The sequence below is a fragment of the Cibotium barometz genome, chromosome 19 (genome assembly GCF_041138505.1).
Source record: "Cibotium barometz isolate CiBa-2024 chromosome 19, ASM4113850v1, whole genome shotgun sequence".
NCBI classification, from domain to species: domain Eukaryota; kingdom Viridiplantae; phylum Streptophyta; class Polypodiopsida; order Cyatheales; family Cibotiaceae; genus Cibotium; species Cibotium barometz.
Genome location: NC_141064.1, coordinates 45,557,216 through 45,582,953, shown reverse-complemented (window position 1 = coordinate 45,582,953; position 25,738 = coordinate 45,557,216). Strand labels below are relative to the sequence as shown.

The 25,738-nt window shown below is 43.5% G+C and overlaps 1 protein-coding gene across 1 annotated transcript; it reads right to left on the bottom strand.

The window, feature by feature from the left end:
* Positions 1-220: 220 nt before the first annotated feature.
* LOC147628662 (uncharacterized) lies at positions 221-24,801 on the bottom strand. Its single transcript, XM_086813873.1, has 6 exons — positions 24,623-24,801; positions 24,313-24,455; positions 2,529-2,579; positions 2,191-2,412; positions 1,902-2,004; positions 221-810 (listed from the first exon to the last, which is right to left on the bottom strand). The coding sequence occupies exons 1-6, from the start codon at positions 24,706-24,708 to the stop codon at positions 279-281; spliced, it is 1,137 nt and encodes a 378-aa protein (XP_086669999.1). The 5' UTR covers positions 24,709-24,801; the 3' UTR covers positions 221-278.
* Positions 24,802-25,738: the final 937 nt, after the last annotated feature.

Here is a 25,738-nt window from a genome sequence, read left to right as displayed (position 1 = left end):
CTCATCATGTACATTCTTTAAAAAAAGAGAATTCTTGGTATGAAACCAAAAACCTTACTTGCAACACCACTCCTGTCCAAAACATTCAATACATACCAGTTTACAGGATGAAAGGGTAAGACTACATGCATAATTGCATCATCAAGCACACATCCAAAAAACACTATCAACTATAGGCAAGCAATTATCTAAACACAATTAAAAGTTAGCTTATCAAACGTTTATTTAGTCCTGAAGCCGACAACTTCCATTCAAAAGTGTGCTTTACAAATAACTGTCTACCTACTAGCACTGCCGTCACAAGGTCCACTTCCACCCAAAAGTAAAGGTGGATTCTGTGTAGCAGTCTCAGGCTGTGGCTCTGTTGGTTGTCTTGGTGCAGCCCAAGCCCTCAAAGCAGGTTCGAATATTTTACTTGCAACATCAGGGGGTGGTTCATTGTCACTTGGTAATACTACCAAACCACTTTGCCGAAGAGATGAAGGCTCCTTAAAGCATGTTTGCCACAAGGAATCCAGCAGTAAGCGCTCTTCCTTGACAGCCCCCATGTCTTCTGGCTTCATACTTAAGATCTTGTCAACCTGAGACCCTAATACTTGCCTGAGGTGGCCACTATCCTCCAAAACAGCTTGCTCACCCACTTCACCATTTTGTGCCATCTCTACAAGAACAGCCAATGCTGCTTGCCTAATATCAGCATTAGCATCACCTACAAGGCTCGTCAGCAATCTGATAAATCCAAGGTCTGCAGCAATGCTATTGTCATTTGGATTCTCATGCAAGAGGTATTGCAAAACCTGTAAGCCTTTCCTGCAGCCATTCAAAAGGGGAGGGCAGGGAGAAAAGGAAAGTCAGATATAGAGCCCAGGACTGCTACAAACAACACCTTAGCTAGTTAAGCTATTTAAGACTTTCAGCCCTAATGCAATGTCTTGGATCACTTAAACACATGCCCACAACTTAAAAAAAAAATCCAAATTTCATTTCTTTAATACTTAGTCCACTGTCACTGCACTCGTACTCTTGTCAAATGCATCAGCCCCAGATGTCATGCACTGCGGTGTCTACCGCGCAATATTTTTTATTATTATTTCATTTGAAACTTCTTGGAAAAGTGATGAGCTATACTCGAGATGGAAAATTCTATCTCGATTGTCATTTTTAAAAATCTTTTGGGAAAATAGAGTAATGATGTATTCTATGAGGTATATATTGGATAGCAAGTTTTTCAATAGAAAAAATAATAGACAATGTCTTGGTCTAGACCCTACTAGTGTGTTTCAGGAGTGTGGAAAAAAAGGAAAAATGCCAGAATGTTGAAAGGTCGATATGCATAACTACGTGTCATGCTTGTGAAGGGGGCAACACTATCAGCATAGACAAGCCACTAGCATAAGCAGAGAGCCTACCACGCAATTGAAGATGACTAAACAAATGTACACTCTCCACTGCCACCAAAATACACATGTTTTACACCCTTCGTATCTCTTCCAAGGATGGAAAAGAAATCCCAATTATTAAATAGACTGTTAATCCATCACAAACAAGAGCAAAGACGAGCATACCAATCACATTCTTAAATTGAGCATGACCTTAGTCACAAGAAACATGTTAAAGTTTTGCTTCAAGTTTTTTTAAATTTCGTTTAGCAAACAAAAAAAATCGTATGTTTCAAAAATTCAACATTATCATTGAACTAAGGATTATATACTGTATAAAGCCAAAACCAGTGATTATATACTATATTAAGCCAAAACAAGTAAAGTGAGCAGTATGTATGGATTACTAATGAGCTTTAAACATTCCCTCCTTATACCAGAAAATCATCTTTTAAATTGATCCTGATACTACTGTTTGAAGCAAAGAGACATCATACACAAAATCAACAATAACCTTCGTACCTTCGCAACCTTGGATTGTCAGAAACTAGTGCATCCTTGAGCCCAGGATAGCCATTTCCCAATCGGAAAGCAGTGACACCAGGCTTGTTATTCCGTATCAAAGCTGTAAAAGAAGAAGATTTGATGTCACCACATCTTCTAAAATGCGGCAACACCCTGGTGTGCGGACATGCAGGACCCAGAAATCAAACCCTGGCATCTCATATACTAACCTATCAAAAAAGAAATGCGAGAACTTGAAAAAAGAGAACTACTGTTTAAGTGGAGAGTAAGATGATAATGTACATACATGATATGGCACCCAAAGATTTAGTGCGCACTGTGGTGTCTGGATCTGACATGAAATTGAAGAGTAAAGATTCTAGACCCTTCGCATCCATGACAAGCTGCTGGCATTTAGGATTGTTTTGAACCATCGTGCTCACAACCTCTGAAGCCCTAGCTCTAATAGATGCATTAGGGTTCTTCAGGTAGTTCAATAAAGGAACTAAGCCTCCGATGGCATGCAGATCTGCATAACACCGATAAAACAAGCATTCGGGAAAAAATACAAATTACACAAAAACTTCCAAAAATATCCAAGTTTTTGGTTCATTTTATTTTTGAAAATAGAGGAAGAAAAGGCACCATTTGCCATGTCGATGGAGTCCACATGTGATTGCAACTCCTCCAGCAAGCCTGAAATGGCACAAGACCACACCATGGGTAAGGCCACTCTGATGTAGTTCCAAGAAAAGAGTATGATGGATTTACAAAAAATAGACAATAATTATGTACTTGGCATGAAACAGAGTGCGCTACAAATCATAACATATTTAGTAACTAGTATCTGCTCACATTATAGTATCCTCGTATCACAAACACCTTGTGCCTACATATTGGCATTAGCATGTGCATAAAGGCATCGATGGAATAGACCATTTGAAATGACAAACCCTTTGACACACCACCTATGGTACAAAGAGGAACAAGCCCGTGGGGAGACGCAAGGGCTACGTGGTAGTGACACGTGGCAAAGATGCCGTGTCCACGATGACACATGGCAGCAAGCCAACAACATATACTGACCGACCACTAGCATTGGTGCATATATATACATGGGTAGCCAAATTGTTATAATCATTTGCTTTCCTCAATGTTGGCCTTCATAGAGTGTTTCTCTATAGGCGAAGTGCTAGCCAAGAGTGTACAGTAGGTCACAAGGCTGCAGTTGATGTTTTCACTCACCATACTAGAGATTCAGTGGTATTACTTCTTTCTTGTACTGTGTACATATATAGACAATAGTTTAGGACTTGTGTGTGCTCGGTGAGATTCCGCCGCACTCTTCTTTCGTTCTCTGTAAACCCTACCACATAAGCATAAGTGTTCTGATGGTGGTATCGCAGCCTAGTGAACAAGCAAATTTTTTTACATTTTTTAGCACCCATGCGCATTGACTACTTGGATAGGGTAGAGTCCCTAGGCTCCATGAATGGCACAAGTCCGGGTTTGGAAAAGTCATTAGTGGGGTTCTTTCTGGTATTTGTGGTATAGGCCACCCGCCTTATCACATCACCCTTTCTCAATGTGTGAGGCTTGTTAGGTTAGGGTTGCACAGAAATGAGGCACACACAAAGAAGTACACAGCAGCAAGCTCTCTCAAGAGAGAGAGAGAGAGATGGTGATTGATGCTCAAAGAAAGATAGATACAAATGTGTGGAGCAAAGAGGGTTGACTCCACAATATCAAAAGACCATACATGTGGTGTCCTTTCACACCTAATATCCAAGGGAAAAAACCGTAAGGAATAAAAGAGCCCTTGGTTAGCCCATGTTCACATGTGGCACTACTCATATCATATGTGGCATAACTCATAAAATATATGCCAATAAATCCCCCCCCCCCCCCTAGTAGCAATGTGAACCTCTACAAGGTCTGAGCAGATCACTCTCTGTAGGAGAGTAAGCATAGAGCTCTGTGGAAAGCTTCAAACTTCTCTCGAGGTAACATCTTCGTGAACAGATCTGCAACATTGTCCTGTGTAGATGAAATGTGCCATTTTAGAAAATCTATCAATCACCCACCACAAGAATCTGTGTATTGCCTTTAGAAGAACGTGACAATGAAGTGATAAAATCCATACTAATACTTTCCCAACGTTCATTGGGAACTCGAAGTGGTTGAAGAAGACCAGCTGAAACTTGTTTGCTAGCTTTCATACGTTGGCATGAGAGACACGCTGTAACAAACTTAATAACATCTTGCTTTATTTGAGGCCAATAGTATGTAGCTGTCAAAAGACGATAAGTCTTGTTGATGCCTAGGTGTGCAGCATAAGTGACCTCGTGATGTTCTTTCACCAATACTCTTCGAACATGAGTATCATGAGGTACACAAATACGGTCCTGATAATATAATAAATCATCCACTATTGTATATGCGCCATAAATCTTTAAGTCGGAAGGAGTTACATTCTAAGAATTGAGAATTTGAAATGCATTTCCAAAATCACGATCTGTTGGATAACGGTCCTTGAAACTTTGAGGTATATCCATTTCAACTGTAGCAAAAGCCAAGACCGAAGCTGACAGCATACGACTGAGAGCATCCGCAACCACATTGGTAAGACCAGGAACATACTCAATTGTCATATGAAAATTGGCTAAGAATTCGACCCGACGTGCTTGCCTAGCATTCATAACTGGTTGCGTGAAGATTTCAAAGAATGATGATCTGTTTTTACCACTAAATCCGCACCAAGGAGATAATGTTTCCATGCACGATAGGCATGAACAATAGCTAAAAATTCCTTGTCATATATCGGGTATCTTCCTTGAATTGCAGAGTGCTTATGACTGTCAAACGCAATAGCACGTCCTTGTTGCATTAAGACGGCACCAGTGGTGGCAATATCAGAAGCATCCGTGTAAACATCAAAGGGGAGAGTAGGGTCTGGAATAGCCATGACAGGAGTTGTTGTCAAAGCTGTCTTTAAATCTTCAAAAGCTTGTGTTGCGGCTTCAGTCCATTGGAATGCAAGAGCGGACTTTAAAAGTTCGGTGAGAGGAGCAGCTACTTCGGAAAATCGATGAACCTTTGTGTGATAGAAGTTGGCAAGTCCCAGAAAAGAACGAACATCATGGATGTTTGTGGGAGTTGGCCAATTGACAATAACCTGTATTTTCTTTGGATCCACAGAAATTCCATCTGCTGAAACAACATGTCCAAGGTACCCCAAGGATGTCTTGAAGAATTCACTTTTGCTTGGATTAATATAAAGAGCATTGTCTCGAAGCACCTGGAAAACGATCTTAAGATGTGCCTTGTGTTCTTCCATATTACGACTGAACACCAGGATGTCGTCAAGATAAATAATGACGAACTTGTCCAAAAAAGGACGAAAAAGATCATTCATCAGACTCATAAATGTTGCAGGGGCATTGGTTAACCCGAATGGCATGACCACGTACTCGTAATGACCATATTTTGTGTGAAAAGCTGTCTTATATTCATCACCTTCCCGAATGCGAATTTGATGATATCCAGACTTAAGATCAATTTTGGAGAAGACCTTTGCATGGAGCAATTGATCAAACAATTCATCAATGCGTGGAAGAGGATATTTATTCTTGATAGTTAACTTATTAAGGGCACGATAGTCGATGCAAAGACGCATAGACTTATCCTTCTTTTTTACCAAAAGCACTGGAGCTCCAAAAGGGCTTTTACTTGGTCGAATATGTCCTTTCTCCAAAAGTTCAGTAAGTTGTCGCTGTATCTCCTGAGATTCCGTAAAAGAAACTCGATATGGAGCACGAGTAGGTGGAGCACTGCCAGGAAGAATATCAATAGCATGGTCGACTGGTCGACGAGGTGGAAGGACCGCAGGAAGCTCCTGAGGAAAAAGATCCCAAGTATGGAGCAAAGAAAGGTTGCTTGAGATACATCACCTTTGTATCTATGTCCTCGGGAGGGTCGTTGACTGAATAGACCATTAAAAGTGCTGAGGAAAAACCACTCTTGCGGACCCACCATTTCACTTGAAGAGCTGAAAGGGTTGGTGTACAAGGTTGGTCTCTGATTCCTTCGAGAGCCACAAGCATATCATTTTGAGCAAATTGTATAGAATGGTTCCGGAAACTGATCAGGGGATCATATTGATACAACCATTCTTGACCAAGGATCATATCATAATGTGCCAAATTCATGACTTGGAAATCCAATTTGTCACGATAGTGCTGAATTCGAAAGGAGAGGTGTTTAACAATGGTGTTACACGAGGATGTGGAACCATCGGCAAGCTCTACTTCATAAACTGAAACCGATCCCGTCAAGTGGGAAAGACTCCGTTGGACACCCACACGCTTAATAGCACAACTTTAAAACCACAAATTTGAAATGGACAACTTAATACAACTTGAAACAACGACCACTAGTGTGGTCCAATCTCTACGGTCCTGTGCTTTCACTGGACTCCGCGGAGAGCGCCTCACTGGTGTTCCAAGACCACGCACAAACAGGCGCTCTCGTACTAACGCCTGGCTCTCCCGATCTCAGCACCTTTGGACCGAGGTTCTCCAATAAAGCTTGGACGACCCGGCACCAAACGGGTGTTGGCCGTATAGAGAGAGTCGGGAATCCCTTATCAGATTTAAACACAAAACACTTTACTTAAATCTGAAATTCACTTACTTGTGGATAGCTGATAGAGAACCAATACCCGTGGTATGATGAAGCCACCCAGGAGATGCAAAGTCCCCTTGTAGAACGCCAGTGGAGAAGATGTAGCCACCCTTGTTGAAGAAACAGTTGCCTCGTGGTGAACCACCAAGACAAGCACCACCACGAAGGGCACAGCCGCCTGCTGTGAGAGAAAAAGCATCCACTTGCAAGGGAGGAGATGCCTGGCTGCAGTGTGGAGAAGCTCAAGCAGAGTCGCCTGAGGGCAGTGTTCTACTGGCCGGAACACAAGCGCACAGCCACAGCCGCCTGTAGGGGCATGCGTAGCTTGGAGAGGTGCAGCCGGTAGAGGATGGGCAGCCTGCAGGTACTGTCGCCTGGGGGAGTAGCTGCCTGGGGAAAAACAGCAGCAGCACGCTGCAGTTATGAGCAGCCGTACAGCTAGTTATGGCAGCCGCCTCTGGCCTGTACAGCAGCTCAGCCTATTGGAGGTGACAGCCGCCTGCTGAAGGGGTTGTAGGAGGGGAGATGGTGTAAGCGCAGCCCTTTTATGCAGTCGATAGGGCAGCCAGCCGCCTGGGAAAAACAGACGCAAGAGAGAGATGATCGCCTCAGAGCTGTGGAATGCAGAGAAAGGAGTAGACCATGTTTGCTGCACAATAGTATCCGAGTATCAACAGATGTAGCAGCAATGGTGGAGCATTTCCAGACGAAGGTGGAATGCGAAAACGTTCATTAGTTGGTGGTAAACCTAGGACAGTCCTTAAACTTCACAAGGTATCTCCTGGAAAGCTTTCCTGCAGGTAGCTTTCTCTCCTTGTGAAAAACAATTTGTTCTGGCTGGAGGATCTCCTCAAGCTCTTCAATCTCTGGCGGATCTTCTGTGACAGGCTCATCAGGATCTGGCCCCACATATTTCCGAAATAGACTCACATGAAAAGCATTGTGAATCTTCCAATGACTAGGTAAAGCAAGCCTGTAGGACACTTCATTGATCTTGTGAATCACCTTGAAGGGTCCATAATAGCGAGGAGAAAGCTTAGGATATGATCCTTCGCGTCCTGGCCTCTTCCGAAGCCTAGCCTTCTCAAATTTCAAAAATACCCAATCACCTTCTTTGACTTCCATGTCCCTTCTATGCTTGTCAGCAGCCATTTTATGCTTATCCTGAGATCTTGCAATGGCTGTCCGCACCTGAGCAAAGGCAACATCCAAGTCACGAACATATTCATCAGCTGCAAAAATCTCATCCTTTGTACGAAGGATGGGTGGCAAGACCACTCTGCCATAAATAATCTCAAACGGAGCCTTTCCTGTGGAAGCATGGATCGTATTGTTGTAGGCAAACTCAACAAGTGGAAGATACTTCTTCCATGCAGTCTTTTGATCTGCCACATAACATTTCAATAAATCCAACACGGCTGAATTTGCAGCTTCACTTTGGCCATCCATTTGGGGATGATAAGCTGATGAAAACTCAAGCTTAGTACCCATATTATCAAATAAGGCTCTCCAAAAGAGGCTCGTAGTCCTGGGATCTCTATCCCCAACAATGGATTTAGGCATACCATGATGCTTGAAAATATTAGCAAGAAAAAGCTTTACCATATGATCAGCTTTGATGGTGTTCTTGACGGGCAAGAAGTGAGCTTGCTTGCTAAACCTGTCCACAATAGTCCAAATAGCATCATTCCCATGTTGGGATCTAGGCAAGTCCATAATAAAATCCATCGTGATACTTTCCCAAGGTTGCGAGGGAATAGGCAATGGTTGAAGCAAACCTGGAGGCTTTTGCCTGTCAAATTTCACCTTTTGGCAAGTAATACATGCACGCACATAAGCCTCAATGTCTTTACGCATGCTCGGCCAAAAGAAATACCTCTGAATCATACGAGTAGTAGGCATGATACCTCGATGACTAGCATATGGTGAAGCGTGACATTCGTCCATAACCTTTGGACGCAAATCCTTTACCACACATAGGCAATTATCCTTCATGAGATAACCCTCGTTGATAACATAAGAGGCATGTGAATGACCAACCATCAAATCAGTCCATATATGGCAAAAACCAGCATCCAAATGATACAAATCTCTCATTGCAGATAAGTCTCCATGAGAGGCCACTGAAACTGCAGCAACATAAGGCCTCCTGGATAGTGCATCGGCCACCACATTTTTCTTTCCTGGAGTATGCACAATCTGAAAATGAAACATGGAAAGAAAGTTTGCCATTCTCATCTGCTTCTCTGAAAGCTTGGTTTGAGATAGAAAGTATCTCAAGCTTTGATGATCTGTCTTGACTACAAATTCAGCCCCAAGAAGATAATGTTTCCATATCTTTAAGGCATGAATTACAGCCAAGAGCTCTTTTCTCATAGATATCCATATGAAGCTCAGCATCATGCAAACGACGGCTCTCATATGCAACTGCATGCCCTTCTTGATTTAGGACAGCTCCTATGCAATCACCACAAGCATCACATTCAACCACGAATGACTTGTGCAAGTCAGGAACAATCAATACTGGACCACATATGATGGCATGCTTGAGCTGCAAGAAAGCATCCTGTTCCTTTGAAGTCCATTTGAAAGCACTTTTCTTCTTCGTGAGATCATGTAGAGGAGTGGCAATCATAGCAAAATGCCTTATGAAACGCCTGTAGTACGAACATAATCCCAGAAAACTACGTACTTGATGTACGTTTTGCAATTCGGGTCAATTCCGAATAGTCTCTATCTTTGCAGGATCCATTGTAACTCCATCCTTGAATACAATATGTCCCAAATAATGAATCTCTGAAAGGAAAAACTCACTTTTCTTGGCATTGACGAAAAGTTTATTACTTGTACTGTTCCATTTTCACACGGCCATGACATACCCCCCTCTTGAAAAATGGCAAGCGTCCTCGATTGCATTCTGGTGATGCATCAAAATATCGAAAGTGAAATATACAATATGGCAAAATCAGCGTCCCAATCTCTCTAAGCCATACACATGTATCATCATTCACTGCAAACCAATGGCATAGTAATAGTCCAAGTTGTATACCACTGTGAACCATACATATCCACAAAAATCTCCATGTGACTAGTACACATATATCATAGAAGTCCCATAAACAGATGTACTGTCAGCCTCAGTACCTTCGGGTGAGATAAAATCTGCACCAAGCGACCTCTAGATGTCATCTGAGCCTGTCTGTATCAAGGGAGTGGAGGTGCTACCCCCCTCTTGAGCATCAGGTAATGCTCCAGACCCATGCTCTGCTGAACCTGAATGAGCCACAATAAGAGTCGGCTCTAACTCAAAGGCATCGAGATAAAGCTGCAAAACCTGAGGTGAATCTGTTAAGTCACCTTCCTCCATCCACTTCGCATCCATCGGTGAATAGTTCTTGAACTTCACAAGATAGCGACGGGAAACTTTACCTCGTACCTTCCTTTCTTTATGTGCCAGTATCTGCTCTGGAATCAGAACCTCATCAAGTTCCTCAACTTCCGGCTGAGCCTCATCTGATACATCCTCAGGCACATCCCCACGGAAAGGTCTAAGAAGACTCACGTGAAAAGCATTGTGAATCCTCCAGTGATCTGGTAACTTCAAACGATAGGTTACCTCACCAATCTTTTCCAAAACCTGAAAAGGCCCATAATATCGCATGCTCAACTTAGGGAATAAGCGCTCTTTACCCTTCATCTTTTTGAGTCTAGCCTTTTCAAAGCGCAAAAGAACCCAATCACCCAATGCAAACTGTAAATCACGTCTGTGACGGTCTGCGGCTTTCTTTTGCTTCTGCTGAGTTTTCTGGAGGGCCAACTTAACTCTCCGATAAGCTTCATCCAAGCTCTCCACATACTGATCAGCCTCAAAGATCTTATCCTTTGTATGCAAAATGGGTGGAACCTTCTTCCCTCCTTCTACAATCTCAAAAGGCGCCTTGCCTGTCGAGCTATGTACAGTGTTGTTATATGCAAACTCCACCAAAGGAAGATACTTTTCCCATTGTTGCTTGTGCTCTGACACATAACACTTGAGAAGATCCAACACTGTAGAGTTAGCCTCTTCTGACTGACCATCTGTCTGTGGATGAAATGACGATGAAAACTTGAGAGTTGTACCCATGTTGTCAAACAACCCTCTCCAAAACAAACTCGTCATCCGTGGATCACGGTCACTAATGATAGACGTAGGCAAGCCATGATACTTGAAGATGTTCGCCATGAACAACTTCACCATATGATCACTTTAATTGTCTTCCTCACGGGAATGAAATGTGCCTGCTTACTGAACCTGCATATGATAGTCCAGATGCCATCATTTCCCGTTTGTGTCCGTGGAAGATCAAATATAAAATCCATGGCAATGCTCTCCCAAGGTCTATCCGGAATAGGTAAAGGCTGTAATAACCCTGGTGTCTTCTGACGGTCAAACTTTACCTTCTGACATACGATGCATTGCCTCACAAAGGCATCAACATCTCTTCTCAAGGTTGGCCAATAAAAGAAAGTCTCCACTGCTTTGACCATGGCATCAATACCTCTATGACCTGCATACGGTGGAGCATGACTTTCAATCATAACCTTGAGTCGCAATGGCCTGGTAACACACAGTCTGCCATGCATCAATAAAAACCCATCTCTGAGAGTATAATGCTCATGCCGCTGACCCTCAGACATCTGATCATACAACCTTTCAAAATCCTCATCATGGGCATACTGCTCTTTCATTTCATCAAGCTCATGATGATAAGCAAGTGAAACTGCAGAGACCTGTGGCTTGCGTGACAAAGCATCTGCCACTACATTCTTTTTGCCTTCCACATGCACAATCTGGAAGTGAAACATTGACAAAAAGTTTGCCCAACGCATATGCTTCTCTGAAAGCTTAGTCTGCATGAGGAAATAACGCAAGGTTTGATGATCTGTCTGCACAGTGAAATCAGCCCCAAGCAAGTAGTGTTTCCAAGTAGAAAGAGCGTGAATTACAGCCAACATCTCTTTCTCATACACCTGCAAATGCTTCTCGGCATCTTGCAAAACTCTACTCTCATAGGCTATCACATGTCCCTCCTGCATGAGAACTGCACCAATGCTACTTCCACATGCATCACACTGGGCAACAAAAGCCTTTCGGAGGTCCGGTAACACCAATACTGGGTCCGAAGTAAGCTTTTCTTTGAGCTTTTTGAATGCTGTAATTTCCCGATCAGCCCATCTAAACGGAGTTGCTTTCTTCATCAAAGCATGAAGAGGCGAAGCAATTTCAGCAAAGTGTCGTATGTAACGCCTGTAATAGGAACACAATCCTAGAAAGCTGCGTACATCATGCACGGTCCTCAAAGCTGGCCAATTAAGTATTGCTTCCACCTTTGCTGGATCCATACGGACTCCATGACCAGACACAATATGCCCCAAGAAATGTATCTCCTGCAAAAAGAACTCACTCTTCTTGCCATTAACCACCAACCTATGGTTTCTGAGTTCTGCAAACACAATGGCCAAATGCCTTCTATGCTCTTCCTCAGTTTGTGAATGCACAATCATATCATCAAAGAATGTGCCCACAAACTTTCTATGAGGTCTGAAAATCCTGTCCATCATTCTGTTAAATGTGGCAGGCGCATTCGTTAAACCAAAGGGCATAACCAAGAACTCATACAACCCAAACGTGGTTCGGAATGCTGTCTTATGCACATCCTCGGGTCTAATGCGTATCTGATGATACCCGCTTTTCAAGTCAATACGACTAAAAACTGTGGAGCCCTGTAAGCGGTCCAAGATGTCATCGATCCTCAGTATGGGGAATCGATTCTTGATGGTATTCTTATTCAGCGCCCTGTAACTATACACATGCGCCAAGAACCATCCTTCTTCTGCACTAAGAGCACAGGTGAGCAAAAGGGTGATGAGCTAGGCTGTATCAACCCTTTATTCAAAAGCTCCTGCACCTGACTCATAATCTCTTCCTGTTGGGCTGCACTAACACGGTACGGCGGTCTATTCGGTGGAGTACTACCAGGAATCAGATCTATGGCATGATCTTCTGGCCTTTCAGGAGGTAATTCTCCTGGCAATGACTCGGAAAAACAGTCTTGAAACCCACTTAAGAAATCAGCCCTGTCCTTATCTAACATTGACAAATTAGACTTAGACTCATCATCCTGTGCATCCTTTACATAAATCAAGTACGCGGAAAGATGCTTTTTCATTATTGATGAAATCGCCGAAGCGGATACAATAGGAACAGATTCCCCTCTGAGTTTTACATCCAATACATGCTCTTTCCCTCTATGAGTCAGAGTAATTTTCCTATTGTAAGTATCCACCACCGCATGTACCCTGTGGCACCATGGCATCCCCAACAAAACATCACAGCCATCCAAAGGCATGATGAAGAACTCCTCGCTGTCCACATAACCCTGCAAATGAAGCCGAAGCTTCCCAATGATAGGAGTAACGGGTTCTGCATACCCTGGACAAGCCATATTAGCCTCATGTAACGGCCCCATCTCCTCTGCGCGAATCCCCAATCGGCTAGCCAAATCTGGTGAAATGAAGTTGGCTCTAGCACCTGTGTCAAAGAAGATCAAAGCATTCTGATCTCTCACTTTGCCCCATGCCTTGCACAACTCTGTAGCTTCACCACCTAGCTGCTCCCCCACAACATCAGGAACTAAGCCTGCAGAAGGCTTCGGTTTCTTTGGCTTGGGCTCTCCTTTGTTGTCAGGATCCTTTTTGGACGTTCTTTTGGGACAATTGAATGACATATGCCCCTCTTCAGTACAGTAAAAACACTTTTGAGCATCTCTCAAAGCCTCTCTTTCCTCAGAAGTCCTTTTGGGCATTGGCAACTTCTTATACTTTGTCTCTGTAGACCCTTTAGCATCACGAGAAGCATGCCCAAATTTTTCAGCTTTCTTGCCCAATTTCTTACTGCCTTTAAATCCAGATGAACCACCTGTGAGTAACGCATTAGCTGTCATAGCATTTTCAATCATCTGTGACATGTTCGTTACTCTTGTCTTTATACAATAATCTCGTACCTCCTTGGGCAGCCCACAACAATATTTCTCAACCTGCTCAGATAATGGCACGGCACGATAAGAAGTCACTGGGAGTAAAGCTTCCCAAAACTTCTTGTTATAATCCTCCAAACTATCACACTTTGAAGCATCCAGCTTGTGCCATGCGGTCATAACATCCACCTCAAATGTAGATGTGAGCCATACGGAAGAGAAAACCTGTTTGAATTGGACCCATGTGGTGGGTGCTATGCCCTGCAAAAGAAGAGTAGACCACCACTGCAAAGCATTGCCCTTGAGAAAAGTGGCAGCTTTCCTCACCTTAGAGGACTCTGTGTAATTCCCACCAGAAAAAGCAGCATCAAACTGCTGTAAAAAGGTAAGTGCCTTCAATTTATCCTTGGCCCCACTGAAAGTGTCAAACTTCACTGCAGCTCCCCCTTCCTTGTAATCCTTCGCCTTTCCCATAGGCGTTAGATTATCATATGGAAGTGGTTTCGTAAGATTGCTGCCCCCAACATTCATACCCATCATTGGGTCAACATTTCCCATTCCCATGCCAGGCATACCATACATTCCAGCCATGTTTCCATACATTCCATTATGCATACCTAGCTGCATGCCACCAAACATATTGCCTTGCATCCCAGGTTGCATGCCTGCAAACATATTTCCAGCCATACCGGACTGCATACCACCATACATATTCCCGTGCATGCCAGGCTGAAAATTGGCTCCAAAAGGCCCATACATACCCATGCCTCCCTGAGGATAACCCCCAGTCATGGATTGAAACACCGAGCCACCACCAAAATAACCTGGATGCATGTTCTGTTGAGGAATAGGTGGCTGTCCATAGAAGGAACTCTGAGAGTTTGCACCATAAGCATGCTCCATATTCGGAAACTGGCCAAAAGATGGTTCCTGTGGGGTGGCACCACTATGACCCCGAGGAAGATTCTTCGAACGAACCTTCTTCTTCTTTTTCTGGGGCTCTGTGCGGGGCTCTGTGCGAGATCTCAAAAATTCAGCAAATCTCTCGCTCTGAGTGAGCTGCATAAAAGTATCCATAACACTAGCCAAGCGATCTTTGAACCGAGCATCATCATCCTCTTTACCATGCACATCTTCTGGCTGTGTTACATCCTCATAAGGCTCAACATCTGCAGCCTGTTCTCCTGCAAAAATATCCTCAGATACATCTCTTTCAGGAGAAGTCTCTTGCTCTTCTTCTTCACCCCTTCAGAAAGTTGATGATTGGTCCCGGCAACGGAACCTTGAAACCGGCCTCTGATAGAAAACCAGAGTGCGGTAGATTAGCAATCACCCGTCCACTTGTAGTCTAGATGAGAAACAAAACACAGATTGGAGCTAGAGTGTCCAAATCTGAAAACACAGCGACACCTGTTGGCCCCAAAGCTTGGCGCCCCTTGCGGTATTTCTTTATTCAATTATAATAAAATGAATGGCTGAGTACAACACAAAGACCAGCCAAGAGTTTACGCTTGTAAGTCCAATCTGACGGCCCACAAATCCTTCTCAGCACAGAGGATCTATGCACACAGATCTGTGTCTTCAAACAACACACTCTGCCTCCCTCTGATCAGCCAAGATCACTAAGGAGGCCAACCATGGGCATACATCTGGCATAACTCAAGTGCATGATACATCTTCTCAGCTCAAACATACATGTGCTGTCCAAACTCTGTCTCAACCCTTGTCAATCTGCCATACCCCTCCTCTCACAAGGGGCCAGATAACACATATCTGCAACAGACATCAAGCAGTAGAAAGAGAGATAGATGAACAGAAACAAAGCTTACCAAGTTCAGCTCGTGAAAAAACACTGGAGGAAGCAACAGCACCAATCTGTACTTGCAGGCACTTGTATCCACAACCCTGCTTCACACATGTGCTTGTACTTGCCTGTATCCTCCTCCTGACGTTCACTCTTATGCTGTCCTTGAAAATACAGATCTGAAAATCAGCATTGTACCCGTCTGTACCGCCTCGGGATACGTGCCAAGAGTTGTACTTGCATAAACAGCCTGCTGTCCTCTCCTGTACCAACCTGAATCTGTGTATTCAGGTCTGTCCAGCCACCTGACAAGCGCCGCCTGCAGCTACTGAACTTTGAAAAGCGTGCGTCAGCCCTGTCCGTACACTGTACGGCTGTCGTACAGGGCTGTACGGCCTGTACCTGAACCTGCTGCCCTCTGTTGACCAGTCGCCTGTTGTAGCAGCTTCTGTTCCTCAGCTCGTCGCCGCCTGCAGCAACAGTGCAACAGTCGTACAGAGGTGTACGGCTGTTGTACAGCCTTGACTTACCTGCATATGGCAATGTCTCTCCATGAGACAACTCAGAAGGCAAAATTTTTCTGGGAGTAGACCTGTCACCATGAGATACATGTCTTGCATGCATGTGGCTTTCATGCCCTCCATGAGCACTGGCATACATATATCTGTCAGGCTTTGTGCCTTGGGGAGAAGATGCATGTCGAGAGGTGACTGTCACCTCTTCCTTTTGCATAAAAGATTTCAGCCTTTGGGATGCGGGATCTCCATGCTTCAAACGAGGTGGATTTCTGAATTTCAGCTCTCCGTCATCCCCCTCTTTGATATCACCTTTGCGGAGGAGGTAGGCAAGTGCCAACTCCCTTGGTTTCTTGCCCACTTCACGAGCCATTGATTCAAAAGTTACATCTACCATAGCATCAGCCTTCCTGGCTTCAATAGCACTTTGCAGATGGGGATCTTCATGCAAAAACTTTAACTCTTGCTCTTGAGCCTGCAAAAGTTTTCTCATATGTTCCATTTCAGCCCTCATAGCATCAGGCTCTTGTTCAAGCATAACTGTCTTTCCTGGAGACAGTTGACCCTTTGATTCACTATCAATAACCCTTTCAAGGGGCTTGTGTCTACCTCGCAGGGCATCAGACCCACGAGAGGCACTAGATGGACCCCTCGAATTTGGCACTTCCAAAGGGTTGCCTTGGCTGTCCATTGTGTTTAAGTTTGCTAAAAGCGGGATGTCCAGTACACAGGTTCGTTTCCCCACTAGGAAGAGGGAAACAACCGTGCTCTAATACCAATGAAACCGATCCCGTCAAGTGGGAAAGACTCCGTTGGACACCCACACGCTTAATAGCACAACTTTAAAACCACAAATTTGAAATGGACAACTTAATACAACTTGAAATTGAAATGAAATGAAATGGAAAGATGTACACCAGCACTGGGGCCGGAACGGGCGACCCCCCCCTCAATATATGATATATTTATTGGGAGTATTTAATGAATACAATGCTCCATGGGTTCCAAGAACCAGATGATGTCCATGTACATATGAAAACAGTACCAAACAAATAGGCTCGAAGTCGAATTTCGATGTAGAAGCTCGAAGCACAACGACCACTAGTGTGGTCCAATCTCTACGGTCCTGTGCTTTCACTGGAATCCGCGGAGAGCGCCTCACTGGTGTTCCGAGACCACGCACAAACAGGCGCTCTCGTACTAACGCCTGGCTCTCCCGATCTCAGCACCTTTGGACCGAGGTTCTCCAATAAAGCTTGGACGACCCGGCACCGAACGGGTGTTGGCCGTATAGAGAGAGTCGGGAATCCCTTATCAGATTTAAACACAAAACACTTTACTTAAATCTGAAATTCACTTACTTGTGGATAGCTGATAGAGAACCAATACCCGTGGTATGATGAAGCCACCAGGAGATGCGAAGTCCCCTTGTAGAACGCCAGTGGAGAAGATGTAGCCACCCTTGTTGAAGAAACAGTTGCCTCGTGGTGAACCACCAAGACAAGCACCACCACGAAGGGCACAGCCGCCTGCTGTGAGAGAAGAAGCATCCACTTGCAAGGGAGGAGATGCCTGGCTGCAGTGTGGAGAAGCTCAAGCAGAGTCGCCTGAGGGCAGTGCTCTACTGGCCGGAACACAAGCGCACAGCCACAGCCGCCTGTAGGGGCATGCGTACATTGGAGAGGTGCAGCCCGTAGAGGATGGGCAGCCTGCAGGTACTGTCGCCTGGGGGAGTAGCCGCCTGGGGAAAAACAGCAGCAGCACGCTGCAGTTATGAGCAGCCGTACAGCTAGTTATGGCAGCCGCCTCTGGCCTGTACAGCAGCTCAGCCTATTGGAGGTGACAGCCGCCCTGCTGAAGGGGTTGTAGGAGGGGAGATGGTGTAAGCGCAGCCCTTTTATGGAGTTGATAGGGCAGCCAGCCGCCTAGGAAAAACAGGCGCAAGAGAGAGATGATCGCCGGTTGGTGAACAAACGCAAGATAGAAGCGATTGATCCCTACGCTTGAAGGAGGGAGCTTTTTTTTAATAAAATTAAAGTGGAGTCTTCTCTAGTGAATTCCACGCATGCATGTGGGGGGACTAGTGTGGGTAGGTGACCATGCCCACCCCCACACTCACTTAAAAGTGGGACTCCCCACCTTGGCCCCTAAGTGGGTGCCCAAAGTGGTGCCCACATTTAAGTGAATGTGAACATTAAACTTTATAAAATAAAAGGTTAGAATATGAAACATTAAAACAACATGTGCAATATACTTACCACCTGTTCACATGCACTAAAACTCGTCAGAATACAAAGCAGACTTCACGACTCACTGGCAGGCGTCCCCGCTCAGTAAGTAACACGTCAAGCAGGCAAACACACAAATACATGTCATGCGCATGGAACAAGTACAAAATATCTGTCGGCGCACGACATAAAAACATAAAAACCTGGTCTTCCTATGGAGTGACAGTCCCATAGGTAAGACACAGTTCCAGGCACGAGTCTCCCTATGGTGTGACAGTTCCATAGGCAAAACACGGCACGAATACTGGCTCTTCCCTTCACGTGGCTGGTGGAAGCCACGTATATAATAAGGCTTAATTATAAGCCTTAAGTTATAAGGCTTTTTTGTTTTTTTTAATTTTTTTGATGTGAAACGTCACGTTTAAAAGAAAACGTGAAGAGGCATGGCTGTAGAGAACGAAGGGTGGCGCCCCTTGCTTGGAGAGATATTCAGCACGAAAGGATGCGCTCAAGCCTTCCAATAGAATACAGGCAGCCTACAAGCACTTCGATGGAACCCTGGTGTGAGTCTCTGCTTCCCATCGTTTTTTTTTTTAATCAAATTGGAAAAAAATGCTTAATCAAGCAAAATTGGCAAAATTGGGTAAAATTAAATGGGGCATTCTCTCCTGCTCTTCCATTCAACACTTGCTACACCCAATTTTAGGGTTTGGGCGGGCTGATTTTAGGGTTAGGGTTTGGGCATCTCACAGGGCGGAAAAAAGTTTGCTCTGATACCACTTTAAAGCTTTTATAGCTTTATTAACATGATTAAGACTTAATTAACAAACATAAGACAAATGCTGATAGGAAGATTGAGTTATTTGCATTGAGACAGAGGCCTTTCTTAAGTAGAGGCCGAAAGGGTACAAGTGAAGAGACACATCCCTGGGAAGGGGTGTGGCTCTTGAGTCAACGGTTATGTCCTTTGGACTTAGGGGTGTGCCTTTTAATGAATAGACATGTCCTTTGATAGTGACCCATGTGTAAGGGTGTGACCCTTCACAGGTGTCCTTTCAGTTAATAAGAGATTAATGAGTAATTAAGGAGAGATTAAGAGAGTTAGTCACAATCGTGACAGTTATGCCTTTGGTCTTACAAATGCCCCGGCTACATTCAATAGAATGATGGATCGCATATTCCATGGGTGCAAGAAATTTACAGGTGTCTTCTTTGATGACATCCTAGTCTTCTCGAAGACCGAAGAAGAGCATAAAGCTCATTTGGCCATTGTTTTTGAAGAACTCCATAAGCATAAACTCTTCATAAATGCAAAGAAGTGCGAGTTCTTCTTGTCGTCAGAGATACATTATCTTGGGCATATTGTGTCCAAAGATGGAGTGTGGATGGATCCTACAAAGATTGATGCAATTCGGAATTGGCCCGAATTGAGTTCGGTGCATGAGATCCGTAGTTTTCTTGGATTATACTCTTACTACCGCAGGTTCATTCGGCACTTTGCATGGATTGCTTCTCCTTTGCATGATTTGACAAAGAAGAAGGCCACATTCAAATGGACTAATGTAGAGAGGGATGCATTCCTCAAATTGAAAGATGCAACTACTCATGGTCCAGTGTTGATCATTCCGGATTTGCAAAAGCCTTTTAGTGTGGAATGTGATGCATCTGGAAATTGCATAGAAGTTGTTCTTAATCAAGAGGGACATGCCGTGGCTTATGAGAGCCGTAGATTGCATGATGCAAAGCTATCTCTTGGCATTTACGAGAAAGAGCTCTTGGCTGTAATTCATGCACTTAATATATGGAAACATTACCTTCTTGGGGCTGATTTCACTGTGAAGACAGATCACCAGAGTTTGAGGTATTTTCTTACCCAAACTAAATTGTCAAAGAAGCATATGAGGATGGCTCATTTCCTTTCTATGTTTCATTTTCAGATCTTGCACACCCCAAGAAAGAAGAATGTAGTGGCAGATGCATTGTCACAAAAGCCGTATGTAGCAGCTATCTTGGTTGCCTCTCATGGGGACTTGTCTGCCATGCGTGATTTGTATCATACGGATGCTGATTTTGCCACTATTTGGACTGATTTGATGACTGGTCATGCACATGCCTCATATGTGATCAAAGAGAGTTATCTCATGAAAGATAATTGCCTGTGTGTGGTGTCCGACATGAGGCAAAAGGATTTGGATGAGTGCCATGCTCCTCCATATGCTGGTCATAGAGGCATAATGCCTACTACGCACATGATTGAGCGGTATTTCTTTTGGCCAGGTATGCGGAAGGACATAAAAGCACATGTATCACCTGTCAAAAGATGAAATTTGATAGGCAAAAGGCACCAGGTTTGCTTCAGCCATTGCCTATTCCCACGCAGCCATGGAAAAATATTACAATGGATTTCATTATGGACTTGCCATGCACCCAACAGAGTAATGATGCAATTTGGACAATTGTAGACAGGTTTAGCAAGCAAGCTCACTTCTTGCCGGTCAAAAAGACCATCAAAGCTGAGCATATGGTTAAAATATATCTTGCACAAGTGTTCAAGCATCATGGAATGCCGAAGTCCATTGTAGGAGATAGAGATCCCAGGACTACAAGTCTCTTTTGGTGGACCTTATTTGATAATATGGCACCAAATTAGACTTCTCATCAACTTATCACCCTTAAACAGATGGACAAAGTGAGGCTGCAAATTCAGCCGTGTTGGACCTCTTGAAATGCTATGTGGCGGATTAGAAGTCTTCTTGGGAGAAATACTTACCGCTTGTGGAATTTGCATACAACAACACGGTGCATGCATCTACGAGAAAGGCCCCGTTTGAGATTGTTTATGGTAAGGTGGTTTTGCTACCCATCCTTCGCACAAAGAATGAGATATTTGCTGATGAGTATGTAAGAGACTTGGATATTGCTTTTGCTCAGGTGCGGACAGCCATTGCAAGGTCACAAGACAAGCATAAAAAGGCTGCCGACAAGCATAGAAGGCAATTGGATGTTAAAGAGAATGACTGGATATTGCTGAAATTTGAGAAAGCAAGACTTGCAAAAAGGCCTGGCAAAGAGGGTGCATATCCTAAGCTTGCAACCAAGTACTATGGGCCTTTTCGAGTGATCGAGAAGATCAATGAAGTGGCTTGCAGATTGGCATTACCTAGTCATTGGCACATACACAATGCTTTTCATGTGAGTCTCTTTCGCAAATATGTAGGGCCGGAGCCCAGTGAAACGGTCATTGAAGATCCACCAGAAGTGGATGAGCTTGAGGAGATCCTGCAGCCAGAGCAAATTGTGTATCACAAGGAACGCAAGCTTACTCCAGGCAAAGTTGTGAGGCGTTACCTCGTGAAGTTTAAGAACTATCTTCCCATTGATGCTAAATGGGTAGATGAAGAGTTCTTCAGAGATTACCCGCATGTGCTTCGGGCATATTTGGATGCTTTTCAGCTGCGGACTACTGTTAGAAGCCGGGGAGAATGTCACCATTTGGCCACCCAATTGGTCCACCCGTGCTTTCTGATCATGTATGTACATTGGACTGGTGTCCATGGCAATTGTATATGCCAGGGATTGATGCCACTCATGTGATATTGTGGACTTGGCTCTCCGTTGGGACTTGTGCCTCTATGTACATGCCCGGAAATGCTTGGTAGATTGGTGTTCCATTGGGTCTGGTACCTCGTGTACTTGCTTGGAGCACATCTATTTTGGTATAGTCTCATGAACAGGGATTATCCATACCAATGTTGCATTGCATAGCATCTTTATGTGCTTGCTTGCAATTGAAATTGCATGCTGTTTTCATGCTTGCTTGACCAATGTGTAGTTCCGGGTAAGGAGAAGCCCGCTCACAAACCGTGCATGTGAAACTGTCTGCTGACATGGTTATGTGGCATGTGACAGGTGGTAAGTATTGGTCATAAACCTAACCTTAGGAGTTAGCACTAATTTATAAGTGAGTGTGTACACACTTCATTAAGTTTTGGGCGACCAAAACTCACTTATAAATTATGACCAATCCGGTGTTCACACACACTAATGTCCCAAGGTGGACATAACCCAATGTCCACCGCCAGACCTTATCCCCTTTGTACAAAGGGAGTAACCAGCCATGTATCCACTCTAGCTTGCTCCACAAAGCACCTGCCTGCCACCTACACTGGACAACTCACCACCTCACTCCTCTCTCTAGAGATTGGCGCCTCCTTCATGAGAGTTATTGGGCTGCATTTTTTGCACTTTCTCCTTCCCAACTCCATTTCCAAGCTTGCTAAGGTGTTTCTCAAGCTTCCAAGAGTGTTTCCGGATGCTAATCACTCTCCTATACACTCCCAATGACTGAAATTCAGCAAAACAACTCTCTTTATTGCTGTAATTTCTAATCTTTTTTTACTGAAAACCCTAATCTCAATCCTTCTTTCTCAAGTTGAACCATAAGAAAAGCTTCCCCAAGGTTTCCTTCATCCTCTTGAAGACTTTTGTCACGAAGAAATGCGACAAATCGAAGATCTCCACTCCAAGGACTTCCATCGCGAAGACTTCGGCTGTCATCGACTCTACTTGCAATTGGTAAGCTTTAATGATTAAATATGGAAGCAAGTAGCAGGAGAGAGAAACAGGATTACAAGATCACATACCCTGTGTAGTGTTCTCTTGTCCTACGTACTCTCTTGCATATTGTTGCTACCATGGCTTGGTGGAACAATAGAGAGCAGATGCTAGGGAACATGGGCACTTGAGACAGTAGTGTGGATTGCAAGTCTACATCGACAACCACTTGTTTGCAATACTGTATTCATATGCATTGGTATGAAAATCTGATCAGAAATGCCCATAACACTATGTACTTGATTCTCCCAAGATCAATATACTTTATTTGAGGGAGGGGTCGGCCATTCCGACTCATTGTGTCTCTTGTCAATTCAGCAAATTACTTCTTGTATTTGATCAAGTGTCCATCAAATCTTAGTGTATTTAAGTGTATTGATTAGCATTGTGTTCAACCAAGTTCCAGTTCTTCTCAAAGTTTGGATGTAAGAATTGCATCCTTACAGTCCATATGAAGGAGTTTGGATTTCTCTATGAGATCCTCATCAACAAAGACAATCTCAAACCGTGAAATAAAAGCAAGTGCTTTTTTACATCAAAATCATCATAGTAATCTTCAAACTTATTGTCCTCATCGTATTTAAACTCCTTTTGGCGCTTCTTTTGGTGAGATTCACCATGATCTTCCACTTCATGCTTCTCATGATCTACATGAGGAGAAGAGGATTCACATTATCGCTTTGCATGATTCTAGGCTTTGCTTCCGGTTCTCCTCTACACCAGGGTGGTTGTGTACTTTAAGTATGGTGAGTTCAGTAAGTATCCCAAACAAGTATGCAAAGTACGCATCGAGATAAATACTTAAGTATATTCACTTTTTTACTTTATATATACACCTTTTAGGAACGTGCATGTTATGTATTCATGGTAGTCAACCCACAAGACTATATCACTATCAACTCCATTATGCATAGTATGGACTAGATACTATGACATCCCCACTAACATCATCAGTGCCCAATAGTGGATGTAGAACTTTGTATCAAGATATGCTCTCACACACGCACTCCACACACACACACACACACACATAAGAGCATATATCCACACAAAGCCTTTCGTACTGAGTTTTTGTCAAACCTCCAGAGATGCAGGGCAGACTCAGCCATAATGAAGCCTAGCACTAAGAGAAGTAGCAAATAGAAAGAATTAGTGCAGCAAATAATAGTTGATAGGACAAATGCACCGCTAAAGATATATATATATATATATATATATTAAAAATATATATATATATATATATATAATTTTTGAGAAGTTGGGAGGCTTGGGAAAAATTGAGAGGAATGGCAAGGACTTAGAGAAATTGGGGAGGTTCAAGGGATTGCAAATAATGAGGAAAATGAGAAAATTCGACATGACTTCATCGGCATGTCCATGTATGTAAATCATCATACAAGAAGATCCATGGAACCCTGATATGCACGTCTTTAAACGTGGCATTTCTAACTTGTTATGCACACCTTCATGCCTACATGATAATGGAATGGATGAGAGCATGTCAATCTCACCACCCCAGCTTGCTTGAGTTCAAGCAAAACAAGTGGAAAGACGCAGGTGGAGGCTTACCTTCCAAGTCTTCCTCAGTGACGCCCTGAGCTTGCAGGGCCTCTGCAGGCATGTTCATGACCATGGCTATCTCCTTCATGCGTCTGATAACATCCACCGTCTGATCCTGCATAGCTGCCATAAACCATTTCCTGTCTGCCTCACTGTGTAGGGAAAATCCAGGGGCAAAAAATCAGTTCTCTCTCTCTCTCTCTCTCTCTCTCTCTCTCTCTCTCGCTCGCGCGCACGCGCACGCGCACACACCTGAACTAATGGAATTGCTGCTAAAATTCATGGAAAAAGAAAGAGAAAAAGCAGAGGGAAACTTCACCTGAGCTGACGCGCAGGAGAGGTTCCATCGGAGTGAGCAAGGCTCCATTTGAGGAGGCCCTGCCAATCGGGGCCATCGCCCGCCATAGAAGTTGTGGTGGGAGAGAGCGAGAGAGAGAGAGAGAGAGAGGAGCACTTGCCCTAGAGAATATATATATTCAGAGTTCCAGACAGTTCTTCATCTAGAATTTCCCTACTTTTTTCTCTTAGAAACATAAATAGCAAAATAATATAATTATTATTATTATCGCCCCAAGGTACTGGGTTCGAGTCCTCCCTCTCCAAGCAATGACACTTGTGTGTCTTTCAAATTTCCAGCCAATTCAAAACAAAAATAATTATAATATTTATTATTATAAATCAATATCACATATTGGGTGACATGAGTTAAAAATGAGTTGATAAAATATGTGTCACAAATCAACAAAAATGTTCTTCTATTAAACATTGAGAAGCCTTATTACTCACCTTCCATTATGAGTAAAATTGGGGGAGGGAATGTGTGGTTAATGGGCTATAGTTCTCCTTGAACTCAATTAAAGGTTCATTACTCAAGGCTTTACGCATCTTGTAAGAGCAGGATCCCATGCACCACTTGGAAAGGCATGCCTTGGCAATAAAGATTGCAGGCAATGCGGTTCATACACAATTGGTCGAGGTTCGTACACAATTATTGAACATTGACAAGCCTTTACTTCACCTTCCATCATGGCAAAATTGGGGAAGGGAGTGAGTCATTCTTAACACCCATCACACTATAGGCCCCTCTATCCTACGGTCCTTAGCCTCAAATGACTTAAAGATTTGTTACTCAGGAACACAATTGCGGATGCACTTGATAGTATTACCTCAAAATGTGAAATCTTTATTAGATCCCCTTTGAAAAATACTCCCAAGAAAATTTTGATGTGTATGTACCATCATATTAAAAAGTATACATAATTTTACTTTTGATGTTGCTAAAATTAGACCAAAAATCATAATAATCTTTAAAAAATTTAGTACAACGAAAGAAAGGCAAACCCATAAAGCTATTGAAAACAATGAGGATATAAAATATCTCAAAATGTTTATTTGCTAACTTACAATATAATCCATCCAATTGAGGATATAAAAT